Source organism: Dipodomys merriami, unplaced genomic scaffold, assembly GCF_024711535.1.
Source record: "Dipodomys merriami isolate MVZ:Mamm:240054 unplaced genomic scaffold, mDipMer1.0.p SCAF_3, whole genome shotgun sequence".
In the NCBI taxonomy this organism is placed as follows: Eukaryota; Metazoa; Chordata; class Mammalia; order Rodentia; family Heteromyidae; genus Dipodomys; species Dipodomys merriami.
Window position 1 is genome coordinate 110225884 of NW_027204492.1, and position 23607 is coordinate 110249490.

The following is a 23607-nucleotide window of genomic DNA, read 5'->3' on the forward strand; positions in this document are numbered from 1 at the left end:
CTTGGCCCTTAACAGCCCAGGAAAAGTAATGGGGGAATTAATGCTCACTTGCCCTAAGGAAGTATGCAGCCAAAATAATGACAATAATAATCAGTTGAAAATGAACATCAGGGCAGCTTCTGTTCAACTTGCCTGTTGGTTTTTGTAGGCCCTAATAAGTACATCAATATCACTAAAAGTGAAAGGAAATTTTAGCCGAGGACCACTGTAGGACTGGGGAACTTGTACCATCTCCACATTGTATTGTCTGTCCTGAAATTCCCGGAAGTTGTTTTCAATAAGTTGATCTGCTAATACTGGAAAAGGAAAGACAAAGAGGCACCGGAGTGAGAATCATGATTGCTGTACTTCAATTTAGCAAAGATCTTATATACTTAAGCCATGTAAGACACTGTGCTAAATGTTATGAATATCAAGATATCCCATATGGGGACAATCCTGAGGAACAACTGACTCTGGGATATTCACAGATATCATTCCCCCTCCCATCTCTTCCCATAAGTTACATAAGCCATTTTCTACATACTGTATACTGAATAGCATGACTGCATTTTGAACCCATTTTTAATGTGATTTTCAGCTATTTTCATCAAGAGTCAATTTGCTCATACCCTCAAAATGGGCTGGGCTTATAACTTCTGTGGGCCTGAAAAATATGGAAGAAGGGATTGTACCAGCTCCACACTTAGGTCTCAGGAAGCTGTGTATAGCTCCAGGCTTGCTCTTTTAGAATCCTGCCACAAGGCCTACGTTAGCCTACCAAAAGGTCAAAACCATGTGGAACACAGGTGAATCATCCTAGCTGAGGCAATCCTATATTAGCCAATAGCTAGCAAATCTCAAGTTGATCATGAGTATACTCCAGCCAAGAGCCCTAAAACTGACAAATCAAGTACACCAAAATCTCCAAATACTCAGCTAATCTATAGAATGGTTAGGAAAAAAATGTAGTTAATACACAATATTACTACAGTAAGCTATAACTGACTCAGAGGATGATGACATATTCAACACTAACTTCTTTCCAAGACATTCCCTGAAAAGTTTCTATCATATTGAATACTTACAGAGGTCCTGTTTGGAACATATGATATTAGCACAAGTAGACAAAATAAATTTTTTCACTATCCAGCTATGTAGAGAAATTACAATTAAGAAAAACTTTTTCTAAAGTAGGTCATATTTGGAAATTTTTGAAATTGTTGTATCACCCACAATGTTTTTGATGACCAGACCATAGTATTTGATAACATGTGGAATTTAGGATGAAAAATATCTATCTTCAATTTTATTAGAAAGAGGCCATTTTTCTCATCTAGATTTTGTTTGAAATTTATAACAATTACTTCAAGCTAAAGAATGTTAAAAGCAAACAACTTTCCATCCACTCATCATGGTTGGGTAGTTAACTATTCAGAATGTTTTGATGAAGGGGTTAGAGATTTTTTTTTTTTTTAGTGGGAGAGCCCTTGCCTGACAAATTGAGTTTGGTCCTCAACTCTGAAAAAAAAAAAGCAAGCAAGCTTCAATAAGCCATTAAATGCTTTAATTATGTACATACATATGTACTTAGTGCAAATTGTGCCATTAAAATACCATCCTTGCCAGGCACTGCTGGCACATACCTGTAATCCTAGCTAATCAGTAGGTTGAAAAGTGACAATCATGGTTCAAAGCCAGTCTGGTTAAGGAAAACTCCAATTAAGGGGAAAAAAAAGCCACAGCTGGGAAGGTGGCTCAGTGGTAGAGCACTTACCTTGCATGCATGAGGCCCTGGGTTCAATTCCTCAGCACCATATAAGCAGAAAAAAAAGCCGGAAGTGGCGCTGTGGCTCAAGTGGTAGAGCACTAGCCTTGAGGTGAAGAGCTGAGGGACAGCGCCCAGGCCCAGAGTTTAGGCTTACCACCGGACCTCCTCCCCACCCCAAAAAAGGAAAAAAAGCCAGAAATAGAGCTATAGCTCAAGTGGTAGAGTGCTAACCTTGAGCAAAATTCTCAGGGTCAGTGTCCAGGCTGAGTTCAAGGTCCAGAATCAGCACCAAAAAAATTGTTATTTTTTTCACTCTGTTGAAGGGTACGTATCAGATTACTTAAACCTAGCTAAGCTATGGTTTAATTAAACCAAAATTATTAGCTCAAATGAAAGAAAAATGGGCTTTTAGGTCTATATCCACTTCCAAGATAACCATAGGAAGATCTTTTTTGTGTGAAAATACTGTACAGAGGGGTTACAATTACATGGGAAAGATAATGAGTACATTTCTTATCAAGCATTGTAACCTCCTCCTTTGTTTCCCTTCCCATCCTCCCCCTCACCCAATCCTCCTCCCCCCCACCAAAGTTGTAAAGTTCATTTTGGACATAACGACTTGTACATTTCATTGTTGCAATGAGTCCACCTATATCCCTATTTAAACGATTTGTTTTTTCCCTTCCCCTCCACAAATTATAGCAACATCAAATACAGTGAAAGCAGGGGTTATACGTGGGAGAGGGACATACAAAGCAACAAAGAAATAATCTTATGAATATGTTAGAAACAATCGCATGAAAGAAAAAAAACATTTGAATACATATCTTAGGGTTCATTTCCCTAACATCAACTTATCTGACCTTTTCTGCTTGACTCAGACATATACTAGTTATTGCAAATAGGGAGACCATGGGACCTATGTTTCTTTGGGCCTGGCTTACTTCACTTAATATAATTTTTTCCAAGTCTTTCCATTTCCTAACAAATGGGGCAATGTCATGCTTTCTGATGGAGGCATAGAATTCCCTTGTGTATATATACCACATTTTCTTGATCCATTCATTTACTGAGGGGCATCTGGGATGGTTCCATATCTTAGCTATGGTAAATAATACTGCAATAAACATAGTCGTGCTGGTAGCTTTAGTGTGGTCTTGTTTGTGAACATTTAGGTAAATGCCCAAAAGTGGGATTGCTGGGTCATAGGGGAGCTCTATGTGGAGTCTTTGAGGAACCTCCATACTGCTTTCCAAAGTGGTTGAGGAAGATCTTAATTTGCAGGAAAATGCATGCATTGTGAATAGTTGTAATTTTAAAACTATTTGTACTACACCTATATTGCCAAGTCTCTGGTTCACAGTGGCCAGGTAGATGATAGAAAAAGAGTGAGATTATAGTTGTTTAGTCAGTTTTTGCTGCTATAATAGAATACAACAGATTGGATAATTTGTAATGTACATAAATGTATTCAGCTATGGGATCAGGAGACTGGAAAGTCCAACACCAAGGGAGCAATGACTAGTGAAGGCCTTCTTGCCATGTCATAAGTCAGAACATGCATGTACAAAAAAGAGATGACAGGTCATTTCATAAGGACACCACTGTCTAGGCAACAAATTCACTCTCACGATAATGGTATTAATCCATTCATGAGGACAGGATCTCATGCCTTGATTATCTTCTAAAGGTCCAACTTTTCAATACTGTTGCAACACATGAATTCTTGGAAGTAGGAATATTTTCAAACCAAAGAAGACACACAGACACACAAGAGAAGAAAACAGAAGTATGTCGGTGTCAGTTACATTTAATCTGCCATTTTTAAACTGACCCACCATATGAAATATTCCAAATATTTTGATTTCTCAGCACGAGAGTTTTTGAGTAAAAAATTAGATCATACTTCCTAAGCTACTGTTCTGTATCCAAAGATTGTGATTCAAGAGAGATATTCAGCTAATGGATGCTGAATAAAATCTGTTCTTTTTTTTGGGGTCCGGTCGTGGGGCCTGAACTCTGGGCCTGGGTGCTGTCCCTCAGCTCTTCAGCTCAAGGCTAGCGCTCTACCACTTGAGTCACAGCGCCACTTCCAGCTTTTTTCTTTTTGCTTATGTGGTGCTGAGGAATCGAACCCAGGGCCCTCAGGCATGCAAGGCAAGCGCTCTACCACTGAGCCAACTTCCAGCCCATCTGTTCTTTTTTTTGAAAACTAAAAAATAATAAATCAACTTAGCAGACACCATACAAAAAATCCAGTCAAGGTGATTTCACCAGTTGTGGGGTGTCACATAGAGATAGGAGAAAGCTGAGAAATGAAAAAGATAGCCTTCTACAGGAACTGCATTTCTTAATGAGAATAATTCAGTATCTAATGACTAGTTCAAAACATAACTTTTTGCTTACCTCTATTTTCTTTATATATAGGTGTATAATTTTTCAACACGAAGGAAAAGATACTCGATAACTGGATAAAATAAAAATGTATAAATCAATTAATGAAGCTCAAACATCTACTGTGAAAAATGCTGCCAGTTCCCTGCCAGTTTTCTACCTGAGGCATTCACCTACCTGCTGCTACAGAGGCTCAGGTGCCACACTTATCCCTGCCCTTGTAGATGGGCAGCACCATACTAAGCAGCATGGGCTATTACATGTCCATCTCTGCTGGCAGGATGGCCATAGACAACAAGTGGCAGAGGCAAAAGCACAGCAACCCCTTCCCCCACCTTCTGCCTGCGCATGAGACAATCTGTAATTCATTTCACACTTGAGGTCTCCTGATGAAATCGGGCTGAGTCACACTTCTCTGAAAGCTTCCCCTGCCATCCTAGCTTGCTTTCCTTCCTCACTCCCTTAAAGGTTTCTCCTGAGAACATTCTTTCAGTCTCAGTAAGTCGCTTATATCAGAATCTGTCTCACTCTGCCTCCAGGAGGTCTAACCTAAGATAAACTTTTTGCTTACCTGTATTTTCTTTATATATATTTATCTATGTCTATCTGTAGGTATATATAAATAGATAGATAAACCTATTTATACAAATTTATATCTATCTATCATATATATATATATATATATATATATATATATATATATATATATATATATATATATATATCTCCAAGTGGGACTGCTGGATTAGTTGTGACTCTTTTCTCTTTGATGGGGAGATTAAGTAGTGTTTAAAAAGACAGCCAACTGCCGGGCACTGATGGCTCACGCCTGTAATCCTAACTACTCAGGAGGCTGAGATCTGAGGATCGTGGTTCAAAGCCAGCCCAGGCAGGAAAATCCGTGAGACTCTTATCTCCAGTAAACCACCAGAAAACCGGAAGTGGCACTATGACTCAAATGGTAGAGCGCTCACCTTGAGCTGAGTTCAAGCCCAGAGTTCAAGCCCCATGACCGACAAAAAAATTAAAAATAAAAGACAGCCAACACTGTGAGCTCTTAATCAGGAAAAAAAGGATTCTTTGACTAAGTCCCAGTGTATATTTTTAAGAGCAGACAAGAAGAAGCCCACCCATTTATCTTGTTTTCAAACACCAACTATTTTTTAAAGATTAGAATCTGTAACTAAAAGTGACAAGTGCCTCTTGACATCCATATTTACCCATCAATACTACTCCCAGAACTAACCATAGCAAACAAATTTGCTGGATACCTCTTTCCAGATTCTCCCTGTGCGTTTAATTTTCTTTCACATATGTGGGATAAACTCTACATGTGATTCTACAAGTTAATTTTTTTCATTAACAACTATACTGGTCCTCTGTCTGAGATCTTCTCTACTGCTAAAAAGTGCCCTTTTATTAGCGAGTATTAAAGAGGGATTTCTGAATTCATATTGCAGGCTTTAAAAAGGTATTCCTCCCTCACACATATTTTTTTCTTATAGAACTTAGGTAAATTTATTCACAGGAAATTCTTTCATTTTTTTTAATCTTAAAGTATCCTTTCTTTCCATAAAGTAACAACTTTAGTTCCCACTAGGGCACATACCCAAAAATGGGATAAGGCTATCTCTATTACTTAGCTAGATACTATGAAGTCCTCTGGAAAAAAATCAACTTCTAAACTAGAAACCACCACCTTCTTCCCAAATGATAGTCTCTAGTATTAAGAAAATGTGGCTCCTTAAAAAACACTAGTTGGAAGACAGTGTTGGGGGGGGGGGGGCGGTTCGGTCGTGGGGCTTGAACTCTGGGCCTGGGCACTGTCCCTCAGCTCTTCAGTTCAAGGTGAGCACTCTACCACTTGAACCACAGCACTACTTCTGGTTTTCTAGTGGTTTTTTGGAGATAAGAGTCTCAACAGACTTTCCTGCTGGGGCTGGCCTTGAACATCGATCCTCAGACTCAGCCTCCTTTGTAGCTAGGATTACAGGCGTGAGCCACTGGCACCGGGCTGATGCTACCTTCTGTATTAAAGACTCTAACCAAAATTCCTCAGCTTAAAATGGACCCAAACTTCCATTCTTTCAACAACAGGAGGCAAAGAGAAGCACTTTAATAGTAGGGTGCAGAGAGAAAGAGACAGCCTTGCAAAACAGACCTGCATTTGCCGTTGTTCATCAGCATATTCAAGGGACTGGAATACGGCAAGGGCACAATACTCTCTGGCCTTCAATCGAGCTCTGTAACCTCGATACCTCTTCTGGATGACCAATGCAGCTTTCACCACTGCGGACCCACAGGATATGAAAGTCAGAAAAAATACAGTTAATATGCACACAAATACATGCTTCAGTAAAAAATGAAATCATTACAAGATTCTTAAATCATAACTACACAAAACACTATAAACAATGAGTGTGATCATACGTCTCTCCAAGTTATTTACCTTGCATAAACTCACCTCTCTAAATCCAAAATCTGGGCCAGTTACTTTATCCCCTAATCCTATCATATGTTTCCTCCCTTAGCCACTATTTACTGAATGCCTACTATGTGCCTGGCACTAGCTGGACACTTCACGTGCATTATCCTTTCTACTCCCCCATACACAGGAGGAGAGGGGTGCTCACTCCCCCACTTCCATCTTTGCCTGGCTTATGTTCAACTCCTTGCAGGAATCCCTACCCCAATTTCAAAAGGAAGTCAGTGCTTAGTTTGGTAAGCAAGTAACACATTCAATGTTCTCTGTTCACTGGACTGTTTTTATTAGTAGTTGTGAGTACTTCGTTTTTGAAAGTAGACAGCCATGCTTAGTTATCTGCTTTTCTGTTTTTGGTCAGTACAGTACTCAGGTTTGAACACAGGTCCTAATTTGAGTGGGTTTGAACCCATACTGACTAAGTATAAGTTCTACTGCTGAGCCTTAATTTTAGCCCTTTTTTATACTAGTTAGTTTGGAATGAATGTAAGTATAAGTTCTACTGCTAAGCCTTAATTTTAGCCCTTTTTTATACTAGTTAGTTTGGAATGAATGAATAAACATAATATGACATTCCGACAATGGGGTTATTTAACAATATAAAGGTATGAAATACAGTTACATATAACAACATAGATGGAAGCCATGAAAAATACAAATTTAGATAGAATGCAGCCAGGAACTGAGAGAAGGAAATAAAGAAGGGCTCAGAGAAACAGCGCCCAGGCCCAAAGTTCAATCCCCATGACCCACCAAAAACAATAATAAATTCATCCCATCATGCATTCTAGGCCTACTCTACTGACCTAGGGGTTTTCATCAAAATTTCTCTCTGTAATATACTGTCTCAAGACTTTTGGGGGTGTTTTTCTTATCTGGGGAACCTCAAAAGTAGTCTGACCAAATCTATTTACATCTTTTAGTATAAAAGTCTTCCAGATATATCTATGTTTTTTTTTGGGGGGGGGAGGGTCATGGGGCCTGAACTCTGGGCCTGGGCACTGTCCCTCCACTCTTCAGCTCAAGGCTAGCGCTCTACAACTTGAGCCACAGCGCCACTTCTGGCTTTGTTTTTTTCTGCTTATGTGGTGCTGAGGAATCGAACCCAGGGCCTCATGCATGCAAGGCAAGCGCTCTACCATTGAGCCACCTTCTCAGCCCCTATATCTATTTTTTCATTACTACCATACTCAAAGTTGCAAGGATTCAACTCTACTAAAGAAAGAAAACAAAATGAGCAAAAATAAGGCTGGGGCACAACTTAGTGGTAAAGCATGTGCTTAGCATGTCTTATGCCCTAGGACTAAATATATATGTTTATATGTATTGCCTGTATGTGTACACACAGCATGAGCATATTTTTAAAACAATAACTTTAATAACTAAGTTTTCTGACCAAGACCTGGCCCAATTACATATTGAATTAATTAAACCTCTTATCCTTTGGAATATTTTAATTTTGGTAATTTTAGTGTTTACCATGTCCTTTTTCTCTATATCATAATATCAAAAATGTTTATAAAATCAAGTCTAAAGGCAAAAGAAGCCTTATGGCATTCTACTTTAGATCATTCAGGGTCACTACAAATCTACTACCCATATACTACATATACACTCTCTGAGCATATTTGTTCAGGAGAAGAGAACGAGAAGAAAAGGAAGAAGGGGAGGAAAAAGAAAGGGAGGAAAGAAAGATAGGATTATTTTGGAATGATATTTAATAGAAGAATCAGGCATTTAAAGCTGCTGAAGAAGCCATTAAAAGTATCTAGTATTTACACAATATGAGAGGAAGTTAACAAACTTGCCTAATGCCACACAGACCTGCGGTTGTCAAACTTTATTATCTATTACAATCATTCCTCAGGGTTTTATCCCTTCCACCTTGGCTCAATGGGGAAAGAGACTCCTAAAATTTCACATTTCTGGTTAGTGAGTCTTCAGGTCTGATCTGTAAGCTCAGCACACAATGTATCCTATACTAAGTCCTTCTTCAAAGAGCTTTACTTAGTCATCTCTGGAAGCTTCCAGAGGAAAATTATAGAATGATGTATTAATAAGTTACCTTGACAACCCCACAATGTAGGATGTAGACATGATAGCAGCTGCCAACGGAATGTGAGCAACACAATCTAATGAGAGACCTCTCATCAGGCAGATTCTACGTTCACTTTTTCTCTTGCCCACCACTGACCCTTGTCAACCATTTTTGTGTTTATAAGCAGGGAAAATAATGAACAGTTTGTTTCTTAGGAGAATGTCAAAACTACTAGCTAAAGCATAGCCAGAGAAAGATCCATAGCTTTCTTCTCAAAAATCTACCTACTACTGCCTCAGATGGCTAAGAGTTCACAGGCAAGCCTTTGGGGACATTTTTAAAGCATTTTGTTTTAGGAAATTTACTCTCACTTTGGTTTCATTCATTTATTCAACAAACAGTTGTGCATCTATTTTGTACTCAGTATTGTTCCAAACGCTTCAACAAGACAAACTGACAACAACTAGGCACCGGTAGCTTACCCTGCCATTCCAAACTACATAAGAGATTGAGACAGGAAGGATCGCTGTGCCAGGACAGATAGGGCAGAAAAGACTATGACAGTATCACTACAGAACAAAAACCAGATGTGGTAGAAAAGGTTGTGACACTATCTCCAAGGAGCAAAAACTGGATGCAGTGGCACACACCTATGACCGCAGTTATGATGAGAAGCCTAGAGTAGGTAGATTACTGCTCAGGCACACACAAAGATGGGAAGAGCCTATCAGTAAAAAAAAAGGCTGGAGGCATGACTCAACCATATTACACCAGATTCACTAATGCAAGGCCCTAAGTTCAAACCCTACTTCCAGCTAAAAAAAAAAAAAGCCTGATAGCCAGGTGATGGTGGTTCATGCCTGTAATCCTAGCTACTCGGGGCTGAGATCTGAGCATCATGGTTCAAAGACAGCTGGGGCAGGAAAGTCCATGAGACTCTTATCTCCAATTAACCTCTAGAAAACCAGAAGTAGCCCTGTAGCTCAAGTGGTAGAGCGATAGCCTTGAGCTAAAGAACTGAAGGGACAGCTCCCAGGCCCAGAGTTCAAGTCCCACGACTGAAAAAAAAAAAAAGCCTGACAATCATCTTGATGGTTCTAGCCTGATAAAATTTGAGTAATTTTACAAGAATGTGAAAGTGCAAACGACAAGTAGGTAGACTATGAGAGGAAGTCAGGGGTAGGTAAAGATGCCAATCATTGGGCTTCAGTACAAATGGGGTATTGTTGGGGCAATGGGATCCATGTTGTGAAACAAAATCAAAATATATCACAGATACTCGTGTGTGTGTGTGTGTGTGTGTGTGTGTGTGTGTGTGTGTGTGTGTGTGTGTGTGTGTGTGTGTGTGTGTGTGTGTGTGTGTGTGTGTATGGTTGGTTAGAATAATGAAACCTACCAGTGCTTTTCAATGTACGGGAGAAGAGAGAGAATAAGGGACTATAACACTGTGAATTAGTGCAAAATGCACTGTATACATGTGTGGAATTTTCATATGAAACCCCTTTGTACTACTTATTACTGAACACTAAACAGTACATAAAATGTGAATGACAATATTGAAAGGAATTATTTTAGTGGAAATCTCTTCATAAACTACAAGGCATTAAACTAATATTAGCTTCCACGAACTTGGAATGTGGCTTAGTGGTAGAGTGCTTGCCTAGCATGCATGAAACACTGGGTTTGATTCCTCAGTACCACAGACACAGAAAAAGCCAGAAGTGGCGCTGTGGCTCAAGTGGTAGAGTGATATTCTTGAGCAAAAGAAGCTCAAGGACAGTGCCCAAGCCCTGAATTCAAGTCCCAGAACTGGTGAAAAACTAATATTAGCTTCCCTGTTCAGAAGAGACCTACATTTCAGGAGTAGATGCACATCCTAGAGAAGAAATGTGGTGTGGCTCATGGATCAGGGTGCATGTAGGAACAATACAAAATTAGATTCTAAAGTCACCTTGCTTGGATTCCAATTCTACCTCCACTACTTAATAGCTGTGTGTATAAATCAGATAAAATCACAAAATCTTTGTGACCACCACTTGATCTACAAAACTAGTACCAATCATAATAGCACTGACTTTATTGGGTATATAAAAAATGAATTCATATATATTGTGGCAGTCACTGATAGTAGCCTAACCAATGTCCATTCTCCCTTTTGCCTTACCAACAATACCAATTTTGTTCAACAAAACTTGATTTCCTAGTAGTCCTTGAAGTTAAGCGTGGGTATGTGGCACCATTCTAACCAGTGAGATATAAGCAGAAATCTATTGGCTGAAGCCTTGAGGAAAGTTTTTCCCTAATAAAAAGGCAAAGTCTCAGCTGGTAGAAGCCTTTTCCAGTTAACCATTCCCCTATATTCTGCCTGGAAATAGGATGCAATACCTGGAGCTACATCAGCTATCTTATGACCATTAGAGAGAAAGCCTCACACTGAGAATAACAGGAAGATAAAAGGACAAGATGAAGCTGCTTTCTGCTTTGTTTCCTATTATGTAGGATTTTAAAAATAGTTTGCATTACACTTCTGCTATGAAATTTGATTGTATATAGCCAGATAATCTAACCAATGTTAGTACATTATAAAGTGCTTTGGGTAGTACCTGGGTCACAGGATTCAATAAATACTCATTATAATTATTACTACTATTATATTGCATAATATTGTGCTACTGAGCCAGCATTCTGTTAACAAGGTGACTAGCAAATATTCCCTTAATCGCTTTATAATAGAACCTTAATATTCCTTTATGAAATCACCCCCCCCAAAGAGATAGCTCTAGTAAAGCACTTGAACATATGAAAGGCCCTAAGTTCAAACACAACTCAAAAAAATATCCTTTCATGATTCCCAGTGCTGTGCTTTGAATGTGATAAATAACAATCACCTTTCTGAATATGTGTCCCAAATAAACTAATTTGCAAGCAACAGTGATTGCTCAGAAATAGGCAGGTAAACTAAAGCCAAATGCTACTACATTAATGCTAACTACACAAATGCTAACTACACTAAGGCCAAATGCTAACTACACTTTTTTCTGACAAAAGAGTGTCTGATCCCTCCCCCATGGTATAACCCCTGTTTTCACTGTATCTGATATTGGTATAACTTGTTGAGGGGAAGGGAAAAAACAAAATGTTTAAACAGGGATACAGATTGACTCATTGTAACAATGAGATGCACAAGACTCTATGTTGAAGAACTGTACAATTTAGGGTGGAGGGGTGTGGGAGGGGTGGGAAAAAAAAGAAAAAATTTAAAAGAGTGTCTGAGTGAGCACATAGGTAAAGACAAGAAATATGAGTGAATCTCAGGGCTCCAAGAGAGAGTGCTGATACACAGATTCACTCATCTCCCCCAGTTATAGTTGTCTAAGCAAGGCTGTCACCATGAAGCTTGCCTAGAAGGTGAACTTATGCCTGGAGAAGGGAAGAACAAGAAGTAGTCAGAGAAAAGGAAATGGATCATAAATTTCTAGGTCAAATCTTACCTTGCAGATTTGCTAATCATTTACGTGAAATTACCTTTGCAGATTCAGTTTGGGTTGGAGCTTCTGTCACTTGAATGACAAAAGATCCTTTCAGAAATTGTTAGATGAAAAATACATAATTTTAATGTCTGAACAACACACTATAGGAGAACTTTTCACTCTAGTCCAGTTCATCAATTTAATAAAAACCTACTGCCAAGCACAATATAAATCCAAATCCAAATTTTTCTCTAAGAGGAAAAAAAAGAGGGATGGGAAGGGGAAACTGGGAAAAAAGGAAAGGAACAGGTGATATTGTCCAATAAAAAAATTTACTTATTACCTGACTTATGAAATGGTAAACCCTTTGTACAACGCTTTCATAACAACAACATTATTATTATTATTATTTTATTGTTATTGGTCATGGGGCTTGAACTCAGGGCCTTGGCATTGTCTCTGAGCTTTTTGCTCAAGGCTAGTGCTTTACCACTTTGAACCACTGCACAACTTCCGATTTTCTGGTGGTTAACTGGAGATGAGTCACATGGACTCAGTCCTCAGATCTCAGCCTCTTGAGTAGTTAGGATTAATGACATGAGCCACTGGTGCAACATTATTTTTTTTAACTTTTTAACAAAATATTTTAAGCACTGTGGGAATTGCTTTACTTTGTTCAATTACCTTCAGTTACAAGACAGGATGCACTTGGGAGAAAAATCCCTATGGATGTGAGAAATGTGGGAAAGCCTTCACTTGTCCCAGTTCTCTAAAAGAACATGAGAGAATCCATACTGGAGAGAAACCACAGATGCAAGGAATGTGGGGAGGCCTTCAGTTTCTCGAGTCATCTTCATACCCATGGAAGAGTAACTCTATGGATGTAAGCAATGTGAGGAAATATTTGCTTATTGAGGTGGCCTTCCTAGACACAAAAGAACTCACACTGGAAAGAAGCCCTACAAATGTGATGACCCCACCCCCCCCCAAAAAAAAATCCATCCATCTTACAAATGTGATGACTGTGGGAACACTTTCATTTGTTCTACTTACTTTCAAGTACATTTAAGAACTCACACTGGCTAAAGACCCTATGGATGGAAGCAGTGCGGGGAAAGTCTTTCTTCTAGTCCCCTTAAAAAACCATGAAAGGAGGGGTGATAGGAGGGTGGGGGGAGGAGGGGGAGATGGGAAGGGATAGGAAGGAGAAACAAAGGAGGAGGCAACAATGCTTGATAGAAATGTACTCATAATCTTGCCCATGTAATTGTAACCCCTCTGTACAGTATTTTCACAATAAAAATTAAAATAAAATAAAATAAAAACCATGAAAAGCCTTTTCTGCCTCAAATCACATGCAAGAACTCACACTGCGGAGAAGCCTTATGAATTGTAAAGATTGTGGGAGAACCTTTACTACATTCTTAAAATACATCCTTAAAACACATGAGAAAACTCACTTTACATATTGTGTAGGCATGCTGCAACTTTTGCCATAGTTGTGTTTTTTGTTTTGTTTTGTTTTTGTTTTGGGGTTCGGTCGTGGGGCCTGAACTCTGGGCCTGGGCGCTGTCCCTCAGCTCTTCAGCTCAAGGCTAGCGCTCTACCACTTGAGTCACAGCGCCACTTCCAGCTTTTTTCTTTTTTGCTTATGTGGTGCTGAGGAATCGAACCCAGGGCCTCATGCATGCAAGGCAAGCGCTCTACCACTGAGCCACCTTCCCAGCCCGATAGTTGTGTTTTTACTGCATGTTATATGTACCACTAAAAATCACAACAGTTTGGGAGCCTGAGACTTCTTTTGAATCCCAGATATATCCGCTGTGTCATTTACTACCCCTTGAAGACTTACCATATCTTGTACATATTAAGTATATTGCTATATAGATTATATCTTATAAGGATAATTGGAATCATTTATTTCAGCAATAAACAAAGATCTAATGTTCATTTTGCTGTCCAGAAACACTATTTTTCAATAGTCAGACTCCATGTGTTTTGGAAGAGTGCTAAATATAACTTACTATTGTTTCATTAAATGACAAACCTGTTTGTTTTTTTAAAAAAAAAAAGCACATTTGATTTGCAATTGTGTCAATACATTTAAATTTCTTCAACAGTCTCCATGATAGGCTTTTTCCACACAGATAAAAGGCAGGAGAGTTTTGTGGATGATATCTTATAATTGCCCCCATTTTTTGACCAACATAGGAAGCAAAGTCAGTGACTCTAAACCAAGTTGGGGAAGGTGGTACCGGAGGTTTAGGGAGAGAATATGTGGAACTGACACACGAAAAGGAGAGCAAATGGCCAGGAGAAAGAGACTTGAAGTTACTCTCCATGAATGGAGTCAAACAATGGTGAAATCCATGAGAAACAGGAGGACTAAAAAAAGGAACTTTGAAGTGACTTCTAATCTGTTCATATAGTTTTCTTATAGTTGTTCAGATGCGAATGTGTATGCCTAGGGGTGCCAAGTATAACTGTGCCCATCTGAAGCATTATCCCTAAATCTTCATGGCTTCAAGATTGAAGTCACCAATACTTTTTTCTCTAGAAGGCTCATAGGTTTCTTTCTTTCTTTTTTTCGGTCGCTAGTGGGGCTTGAGCTCTGGGCCTGCGCATTGTCCCTGCGCTCTTCAGCTCAAGGCGAGCGCTCTACCGCTAGAGCCACAGCGCCACTTCTGGTTTTCTATTGGTTTATTGGACATAAAGAGTCTCACCATCTTTTCTGCCCGGGCTGGCTTTGAACTATGATCCTCCTGAGTAGCTAGGATTACAGGCATGAGCCAACAGCGCCTGGCTCACAAGTTTCTACTTTTAAGGATTTTGTTTTGAAATTACAAAAGGTAAAAAATTGTCCATTTTTTTTCTTTTTTTTTTTTCGGTCCTGGGGCTTGAACTCTGGGCCTGGGCGCTGTCCTTCAGTTCGCTTCAGCTCAAGATCAGCGCTCTACCGCTTGAGCCACAGTGCCATTTCCAGTTTTCTGGTGGTTTATTGGAGATAAGGGTCTCACAGAGTTTCCTGCCCGGGCTGGCTTTGAACTGTGATCCTCAGATCTCAGCCTCCAGAGTAGCTAGGATTATAGGCATGAGCTACAGGCGCCCAGCCCATAGTGTGCATTTTCTTTACTAGCAATGAAAAGCAAGCAGCTTAGAGGAAGCCATTGTAGTGAAAATCCAAGCAACCTCTGAGACCACAGCCCCAGAAGCACAGGTTAGAAGTTTCCATCTATGCAGTCACGCAGGGCCAGTGATGGATTTGATCACCGCCGATTTCATGTCTGCAATTTGGGATTCTCAGGAACCTGTCGTTTTCATATCACAGGACTTGGGGACCTTCAAGTTTCATGACCTGCCCTAAAGCTCCCGTGGCCACCATAAAGAAATGGTGGGGCTGGGCGCTGGTGGCTCACACCTGTAATCCTAGCTATTCAAGAGGCTGAGATGTGAGGATCACACTCCATTCAAAGCCAGCCCTGGCAGGAAAGTCCATTAGACTCTTATCTGCAATTAACCACCAGAAAACCGCAAGTGGAGCTGTGGCTCAAGTGGTAGAGCACTCACCTTGAGCTGAAGAGCTGAGGGACAGTGCCCAGGTCCTAAGGCTGGCAAAAAATAAAAAAAAATAAAATAACAAAAACAATGGTCCTCAGCACGCCTGCCCCAATCTCACGGCCAAAGCGAGCCAAGGCCGGAAGTGGGGCTGTGGCTCAAGTGGTAGAGCGCTAGCTTTGAGGGGAAAAAGCTCAGGGACAGCGCCCAGGCCCGGAGTCCAAGCCCTCCCTCCCCCCACCCCCGACTGGGCCGCCCACCCCACCCCATCCCGGAGCTTCAGGAACCTTCCTTCCCCCCCCCCCCGCCCTGGACGCACCCCTCCAACCGAGGCCGCGGGTTGTGGGGCCTTCTCGGGGACCTTCTCACCTCAGACGCCCACGTCAGTGGAGTCCAGGACCGGGTTCAGGTGGCTTCTGGGCAAAACGAAAAACACCGGTCCCTCAGGAGCTGGCGAAGCTTCCAGAAGGCGCCTGTGTTCTGGCAAGGCGGGGCCCGCTTCCACCCTTCCCGATGCCTGGGCTGAGGGAAAGTTTGGGGAGGGGGGCAGGAGGGGCCCAGGAGGCTGAGCTGGGGCTGAACCAGCCCTGGCCACAGGCGCCGGCGGCGGTGACTTTTAAGGGGGAGGAGATTGTTGGGTCACAAAGCCTAGGATCACAATCGCCTGCGAACTTGGCAGGGAGGGGTAATTGGATACTGTGGGAAGGGGCGGTGCCATGGGAGGGAAGAAGAGTGGGAAAGTTCAGGGAAGGCTTAGGGTATTGGAGTTAACCCTATGAATAGACAACCGCATGAGGTCTCAGCTTGAGGCTTTTATAATGTGGCGTTTGTCAAGTGTCCCTTACATGCAAAAAAAATCATTGGTTCAAGTCACAGTGGTGTTGCGGTTTCTTTATGGTTTTGTTTTTGTGCTTGATCACAGGGTCTGTGAGCTGTCCTTCAGTTTTTTTGTTTTTGTCGGCCATGGAGTTTGAACTCTAGGCCTGGGCGCTGTCCCTCAGCTCTTCAACTCAAGGCTAGTGGTTTACCACTTGAGCCACAGCACCACTCCGGTTTTCTGGTGGTTTTTAGTGGAGATAAGAGTTTCACGGCTTTTCCTGCCCGGGCTGGCTTTGAACCGTTATCCTCAGATCTCAGCCTCCTGAGTAGCTAGGATTACAGGCGTGAGCCACTGCCACCCAGCTTGTCCTTGAGCTTTTCTGTTCAAAGATAGAACTCTACCACTTGAGCCAAAGCTCCACTTCTGGCTTTTGTGGGGGGTGAACTGGAGGTAAGAGTCTCTCGAACTTTCCTGTCTGGGAGCTGTGATCCTCAAATCCCAGCCATCTGAGTGGCTAGAATGACAAATGTGAGTGACCAGCACCAAGCCTTTTTTCTTTTTCTTTTTTTAAATATAATTTTTTGTTCGGTCTTGAGGCTTGAACACTGGGCCTGGGCTCTGTCCCTCAGCTCTTCAGCTCAAGGCCAACACTCTACCACTTGAGCCACAGCGCCACTTAGGGTTTTCTGGTAGTTTACTGGAGATAAGAGTCTCATGGACCTTTCCTGCCTGGGCTGGCTTTGAACCGGGATCCCCAGATCTCAGCTTCCTGAGTAGCTAGGATTATAGGTGTGAGCCACCAGCACCCAGCTCTTCCTTGTTGAGGCAAGTAACTATCTAGGCTAACTTATGAGGCTCAGACAAAGACCTAAGAACTAGAGTAAGATGCTTAAGTGAATCCAATGCTCAAGTTAATCCCCTGCTCCTGGGCCAGCTCTCCTCTGAAGTAAGACAGAGCTGCAGCCAAGGACAAGAGGAAAATGTCACCCACGATAAAAGACTTCTTGTTATTACTTCTGTTTGGCTATGAAGGTACATACAATTCAGCCATTGACATTCCTTTTTTTATTTTACCTTTTAGTTTTTTTATTTTTTATTGTTTTTTGGGTCCGGTCGTGGGGCCTGAACTCTGGGCCTGGCCGCTGTCCCTCAGCTCTTCAGCTCAAGGCTAGCGCTCTACCACTTGAGCCACAGCGCCACTTCTAGCTTTTTTCTTTTTGCTTATGTGGTGCTGAGGAATTGAACCCAGGGCCTCATGCATGCAAGGCAAGCGCTCTACCACTGAGCCACCTTCCCAGCCCCCTTTTTTACCTTTTATACTTAATATCATAATTTAATTCATAATATTGTAGATAAATCAAAAGTAAATTTGAAAAATCAAAAGAAAACTTAATAGACTAATGTTTGAGTATGATTGCTGTTACTTTGCCACGAATTTTCAAATTGTATATGGATTCCATGTCTAGAAGTACAGAGGACAGAACACTCTTAAATTACTAATCTTTGTGAATAGCTGCACTTAGTTTATAATCCAGATAGAGAAAAAAATAGCTAACACACATGGGAAAGATACATCCCATTAAACAACTGGGAAACATTAAGGTTCTTCATCTGCTTTACTCTGTTATTTCTACACTTCAATGGTACTGGCTCCTTATTAACATGAACTAAGATAAAGGGATTGGTTTTACTTCCATACTGGATGAAAGTTCACATTGGAATACATACACCATCACAATAAGATGCTGCCATGTCACAGAACTGAGGCTTCTATTTAAGTTTTCACATTTTAGATTCTATGTCCACTATGATTTTTTAATGTTGGTCATGGGGCTTGAACTCAGGGTCTAGGCACTGTTTCTAATAATTTTTACAAATGTTGGGCCTGGGGCTTTAACTCAGGGTCTAAGTCCTGTCTCTGAGCTTTTCCTCTGAAGGCTAGTGCTCTATCACTTTGAACCACAGTGCCACTTTCGGTTTCCTGGCAGTTAAGTAGAGATGAGAGTCTCAAGGACTTTCCTGACTGTGTTGGCTTTGAACTCCTATCCTCAGCCTCCTGAGTAGCCAGGATTACAGGAGTCGCTGGTACCCGGCTAATAATGACTTTTTAATACATCATATTCAGATGTATTTGTCCATAATTTGGTCATGTTTGCCATAGAAACATCAGAATTTGGTAAAAATGGTAAAGTGTACAAGTCAATAGTTTTGAATGTTTCCAGATTTGGAGCCCATACAATCTAATTTTAGAACTTTTCCCTCACCCTAAACATTAGACAGGGACTCCCTGTTCTCTCCCAACCTCCCCCAGCCCCTGGCAAGCACAAATCTACTTGCTTCTATAGAGATGCCTCTTCTGGATGTTACATTTACATGGAATTATGGCATGTGGTCTTTTGTCTCTTGCTTAGCATATGTCTTCGTGGCTCATCGATGTGGAAGCATGAAGGATAACAGATTTATCCATGAATAAGCCTACTGCCTAAAACAGTAATACTTTCACATCAAAATCAATCTTCCTTTCTTTCCAAGAGGGACAACATCACAGTCTCCTGCCTTTCTCCTGTGCTTTACCCATGTTTCTCAAGTAGATTAGAAGCTTTAAAGTTTCTATCATTCATATTTTCATATCTTTCTCCTTAGCTTCATCTGTTTCCCCAGAAAGGAAGGCTCCATATCTAGTGATATCCCATCAAAGAGACTAAAAGAGCCTTTTCTAGTTTCTAATGCAGACTTTTCCTCTTGGGATTGTCAGGCTCATTGGAGAGTCAGCCAGCCTTGAATTTTCTTGCTGTGGTAACAAGGGTTTCCCAGTAGAGTGGCCCTTTGGATAAGAGGACAGTATGAACTCATAGTGCACAAATCTAAGGCAGGAGAGTGGCAGACATCTCATGTAACATGTGCAAGACTCGTGAAAATAATCTAACTAGACAGAAAATATGTGCAACCACATAATCAAAATCTCTATTTTCCCTCGCAAAGCTACTGTTTTTCTTTGTCTTCTTCCAACAAAGTTATTTTCTGGTATGACAATAACTAGGTGGTCGTCAAAAAATGCTCTTGCTTTTGTTCTCTGGTTTTTAGGATTAAATCATTTTGGGGAAGTGCAGCAGCCACGTTGTTGCTGCTCCCTTGGTGACAGTGTTTCCTGTAAAATGCTGGCTGTTCCTTCTGTCTCTGCTCATTTCCATAAAGCTCTGGCACCTCACAATCCCAGGCTGCCTGCAGACAAATGCTTCCCAGGGAGGGGAAACCGAAAAGAAAATAAGACCTACCAGAAATCCTCCCAGATCTGATGAAGCTCAGAAGTTAGCTCTGCATCCAGGCCTTCCTTCATGGCCTCTTCCTCCTCACAGGGGCACAGTGGCTGAATTTCCCCCAACCCACCGCTCCAGGGACCACCAATGGACATGGAGAACTGCATATTTCCCCTAAAGACTCCATGTAAGAGTTAGGCAGTGGTGGTTCATGCCTGTAATCCTAGCTACTCAGGAGGCTGAGATCTGAGGATTGCGGTTCAAAGACAGACCAGGCAGGGAAGTCCATGAGACTCTTAGTTCCAATAAACCACCTGAAAACCAGAAGTGGTGCTTCTCAAGTGGTAGAGCGCTCACCTTGAGCTGAAGAGTGCAGGGACAGTGCCCAGGCCCAGAGTTCAAGCCCCACAATAACAACAAAAAGACTCCATGTAAGGTTCCCACATCCTTATGTTGCTGAGCTGCATAACAACTCTGCATTTCCCCTTTATGCAGCTAAAGAGACTCTATTTGGTCGAAAATATAGCCTTTATGTCACATTGATTTGGTTGTTAAAACCACACTGTCAGTAGCCAATACCTGTCACTTTTGGCTCTTCTCCACACACCACCATCTGGCACAGCAAAATATTTTTATCTTATTTTTTTGTTCCATTTTATTGTTCCTAGTTTCTTGGCATCTGTAAATGTCTTTTTCTGTCAGATATGTGTTTAGCTTAACTTCTTCCAGAAGGGGCCTTGTGAACATTCATGTCAAAATTATCCTTTACTTTTCTATTTAATAAATGATTTTGTCCAACTTCTTTTCTTTCTTGATTTCATTTTCCTTTTTTTTGCCACAGTGAGATTATCTTCTACAGAGGTGTGTTACAAGACGGTTAGAATTTACCTGGATACTGCTTTTGAAATTTTCTTAGCCAAAATGAATGTATTGAAGGATTACTTTTGCTGTGCTGAGGATGGTGGGTCTTAACACCTTCAGCATGGGTTGAAACACTGGGCAAAGGACTATTTTAGTCAAATGTACTTCTAAGGTATTTTTTCTATGTTAGCAGCAACAGCACATTTTATCTAGCAAGCTCCAAGTTTGGCAGGTTTCATTTTTTTTTAATTTTTAATTTAATTTTTCTGAACTTCAGAAGAACATTACAATTTAACATGTCCATCTAAGTGTCCACTGCTTTCTGTTCAGGGTCACTCCATCATTCTCCTCTAGTCTGTTTGTTCTCTTCCCCTAGACTCAGTTCACATTTCCTTTATCACATAGTAACCTTGGGAATTCTTGTTGTATTTGTCCAATGTTAATTGTTTTCAATGGTTAAGGCAGGGTGTCACTATATAGCCCAGGAATATACAACACCACCCCAGAACTACATTGGTGTTTTAATGATAATAAAGGAAAACCAAGTTTTAAATCAGATAGCGCATTTCTGAATCCAGTGCCTTTAAAATTGAATCCCTACATACAAACCCCCCCAGGTATGTGAAGAGTCCAGCATTGCATCAGGGTGTCCCCAATGCCCAAGTGCTTGAATATTGCCCTGGAAGCTTATCAATGGTTGCCCCTGGTGGCAGACATTTGCTCATTTTGAATCCAAGATGAGTAGCACTTGTGTGCATCCAGGCTCAAATAACAAGTCTGCCATCAGAACAAAGCAACCATGAATGATAGATAAGGAGCAAGTGTGATTTTTGAAAACAAACTTTCTAGTGGGTTGACTAGTTGTCTGTGACTGTGACTGTTCTGGTTTTCTATCCTTCTAGCCACCTGCCGGGTGAAGCTAAGAGCCCTTGGGACCAAAATCCATACAAGTGTGATTGCAAGGAAGGGCCCAATGGTCTGTGGTCTGCAGATACCATTTCTTTAGGCTGCATTCCAGGTGAGATCAAGTGTCCTTTATTGAGTCCTGTCCAACCTAGCTGAATTAACGCTGTGAATGGTTGGCTCTGGCTTTTCAACAGCTAGCCTCTGAGCCTCAAGTCTCACACTGGCCACTGCTCCAGCCAACAGTTCCAATACATTGTTCAAAACCAACTTATTAGATCTCTACCAGGCCTAGTTGAGGTGCTTAGAGGGGACTCAGCAGCCAAGGAACTGGAAGAGTACAACCACTGAAAATTAAGTCAATGATAGGCAGTATGGAGCTTTGAGAAGAGCATGGGCTCCAGGGCCAGAAAACCCAGAGCTGGCATTCCAGATGCATCACTTCTGGAATGCGGCTTGGTTCTTTTTCTGCCCAGTGGAGGGATAGCAAGATGCACACCACACAGCCATGTGCTTCCCCCACACAAGCAGAAGCAGCCCAAGCCAAGAAGGTCTCTTCCCAAGCAAGGCACTGAAAGGCCAGCTCTCAGCTCTCCCTTTTCCTATCATGAAGCCAGCTGCTGACACAGTAGCTTCTGCTTCAGCTTAGTCCCTCGATGATTAAGTGGAGTACAACCACCTTGGCTAAGAAAACTTCCAAAGCTTTATCTGTGTGAATTCTAGTCTTCTTGCTATAACATTCCTCTATAGATCATCATTCTACTGTGGCTAAGCAAAAGAACAGCCAGGGAAAATGAAATCAAGAAAAAGAAAGAGAAGTGTGACAAAATCATTTCATTACATGGAAAATTGTAACATGAATGGTAACAGGGGTCCTTCCAGAAGAAGTCAAGTGATGCTGAGAAACTATAAAGAAAGAATAAGAGAGAAGGAGACCCTAGAAAATCATCACACAGACATACAGAGCTGGCAAGGAAGCCTGCAGGTACACACTGGTTGTTAATACCAGTGTCCACACCCACAGAACAGAAGGTGAGGTGCATTATAGCCTTCCAAGGTTTGGTGAAAGCTATTAAAATGCTAATATTGCCATTTCCATAGCTGAGCCAAGATTAGCCTGGCCCTCTGACAGTAGGTCATAGGGTAGGAGGGAATTTAAAGGTGTAAGAAATACAATCATTTGGTAATGCTTCAATTAATTCTGATTTTATACTGTTTTACATTCAAGTGTATAATGTCATATATTTAAGTCTAATATATGCATATATATAGCAATATTTATAACTTATGGAATCACTTTGTCAAGGATGACCTCAAGCCAGGCACTGGGGGCTCACACCTCTAATCCTAGCTATTCAGGGGGCTGACATCTGAGCATGGAAGTTCAAAGCCAGTGTGGGCATGAAAGACTGTGTGCCACTTATCTCCAACTAACTACCAAAAAAGCCAGAAGTGGTACTGTGGCTCAAATAGTAGAGCACTAGCTTTGAGTAAAAAAAAACTCAGGGACAGTGCCCAGGCCCTGAGTTCAAGCCTCAGGACTGGCACATGTGCACACATGCACATAACTGCACGCGTGTGCACGTGCACATGCATGCGCACACCCACCCACACCCACACACAAAATAGGGAGTATATGATGGTTAAGGGAAACTTTGCTTTCTGACTTGTGGCCTGTGTCCCCACTTCCAGGGTTTCAGGCCTGTTTTCCATACTGGAGAGAAGTTGGGGGCCTGAGCCACTCATGAGTTTACTGCCCTCAGAATCCATCAGCTCACAAAACACTTTTCTTGATGGCCAAGGTTTTCAAAGTACACACTGAAAGTATGCTTTTTAAAGACACACCAGTCTGGGAATAGACTGCTGAAATACACATCTTTTCATTAAGTGGGTTTGAACTCAGGACCTTGGGCATGTTCTCCTGTTTATTTTTCAGGTAGGGTCTTATACTTTTTTCCCTGAAGCTGGCTTCAGGCTCCTCCCTTCCCAATCGCAGCCTCCAAAGTCACTTGCATAAACCACCACTCCTGGCCTGAAGACACCATAATTAACAATCTCCTCTGATCATCTGGCCAAA

The 23607-nt window shown here is 41.3% G+C and overlaps 1 protein-coding gene across 2 annotated transcripts in view; it reads right to left on the reverse strand.

Annotated features, from left to right (window-relative positions):
• LOC138840456 (serine/threonine-protein phosphatase with EF-hands 1-like) overlaps positions 1-23607 on the reverse strand; it is a 56615-nt gene that overhangs the window by 29157 nt on the left and 3851 nt on the right. The window contains exons 1-4 of one of the 2 annotated variants that reach the window (XM_070040786.1): positions 16059-16297; positions 6306-6433; positions 4157-4217; positions 133-296 (exon numbers count right to left, since the gene is read on the reverse strand). In XM_070040786.1, coding sequence (XP_069896887.1) covers positions 133-296; positions 4157-4217; positions 6306-6311 — 231 coding nt within the window. In that variant the 5' untranslated portion in view covers positions 6312-6433; positions 16059-16297. Of the gene's footprint in view, positions 1-132; positions 297-4156; positions 4218-6305; positions 6434-16058; positions 16298-23607 lie in introns of those variants that run through there. The other variant, XM_070040784.1, reaches the window with a different exon arrangement.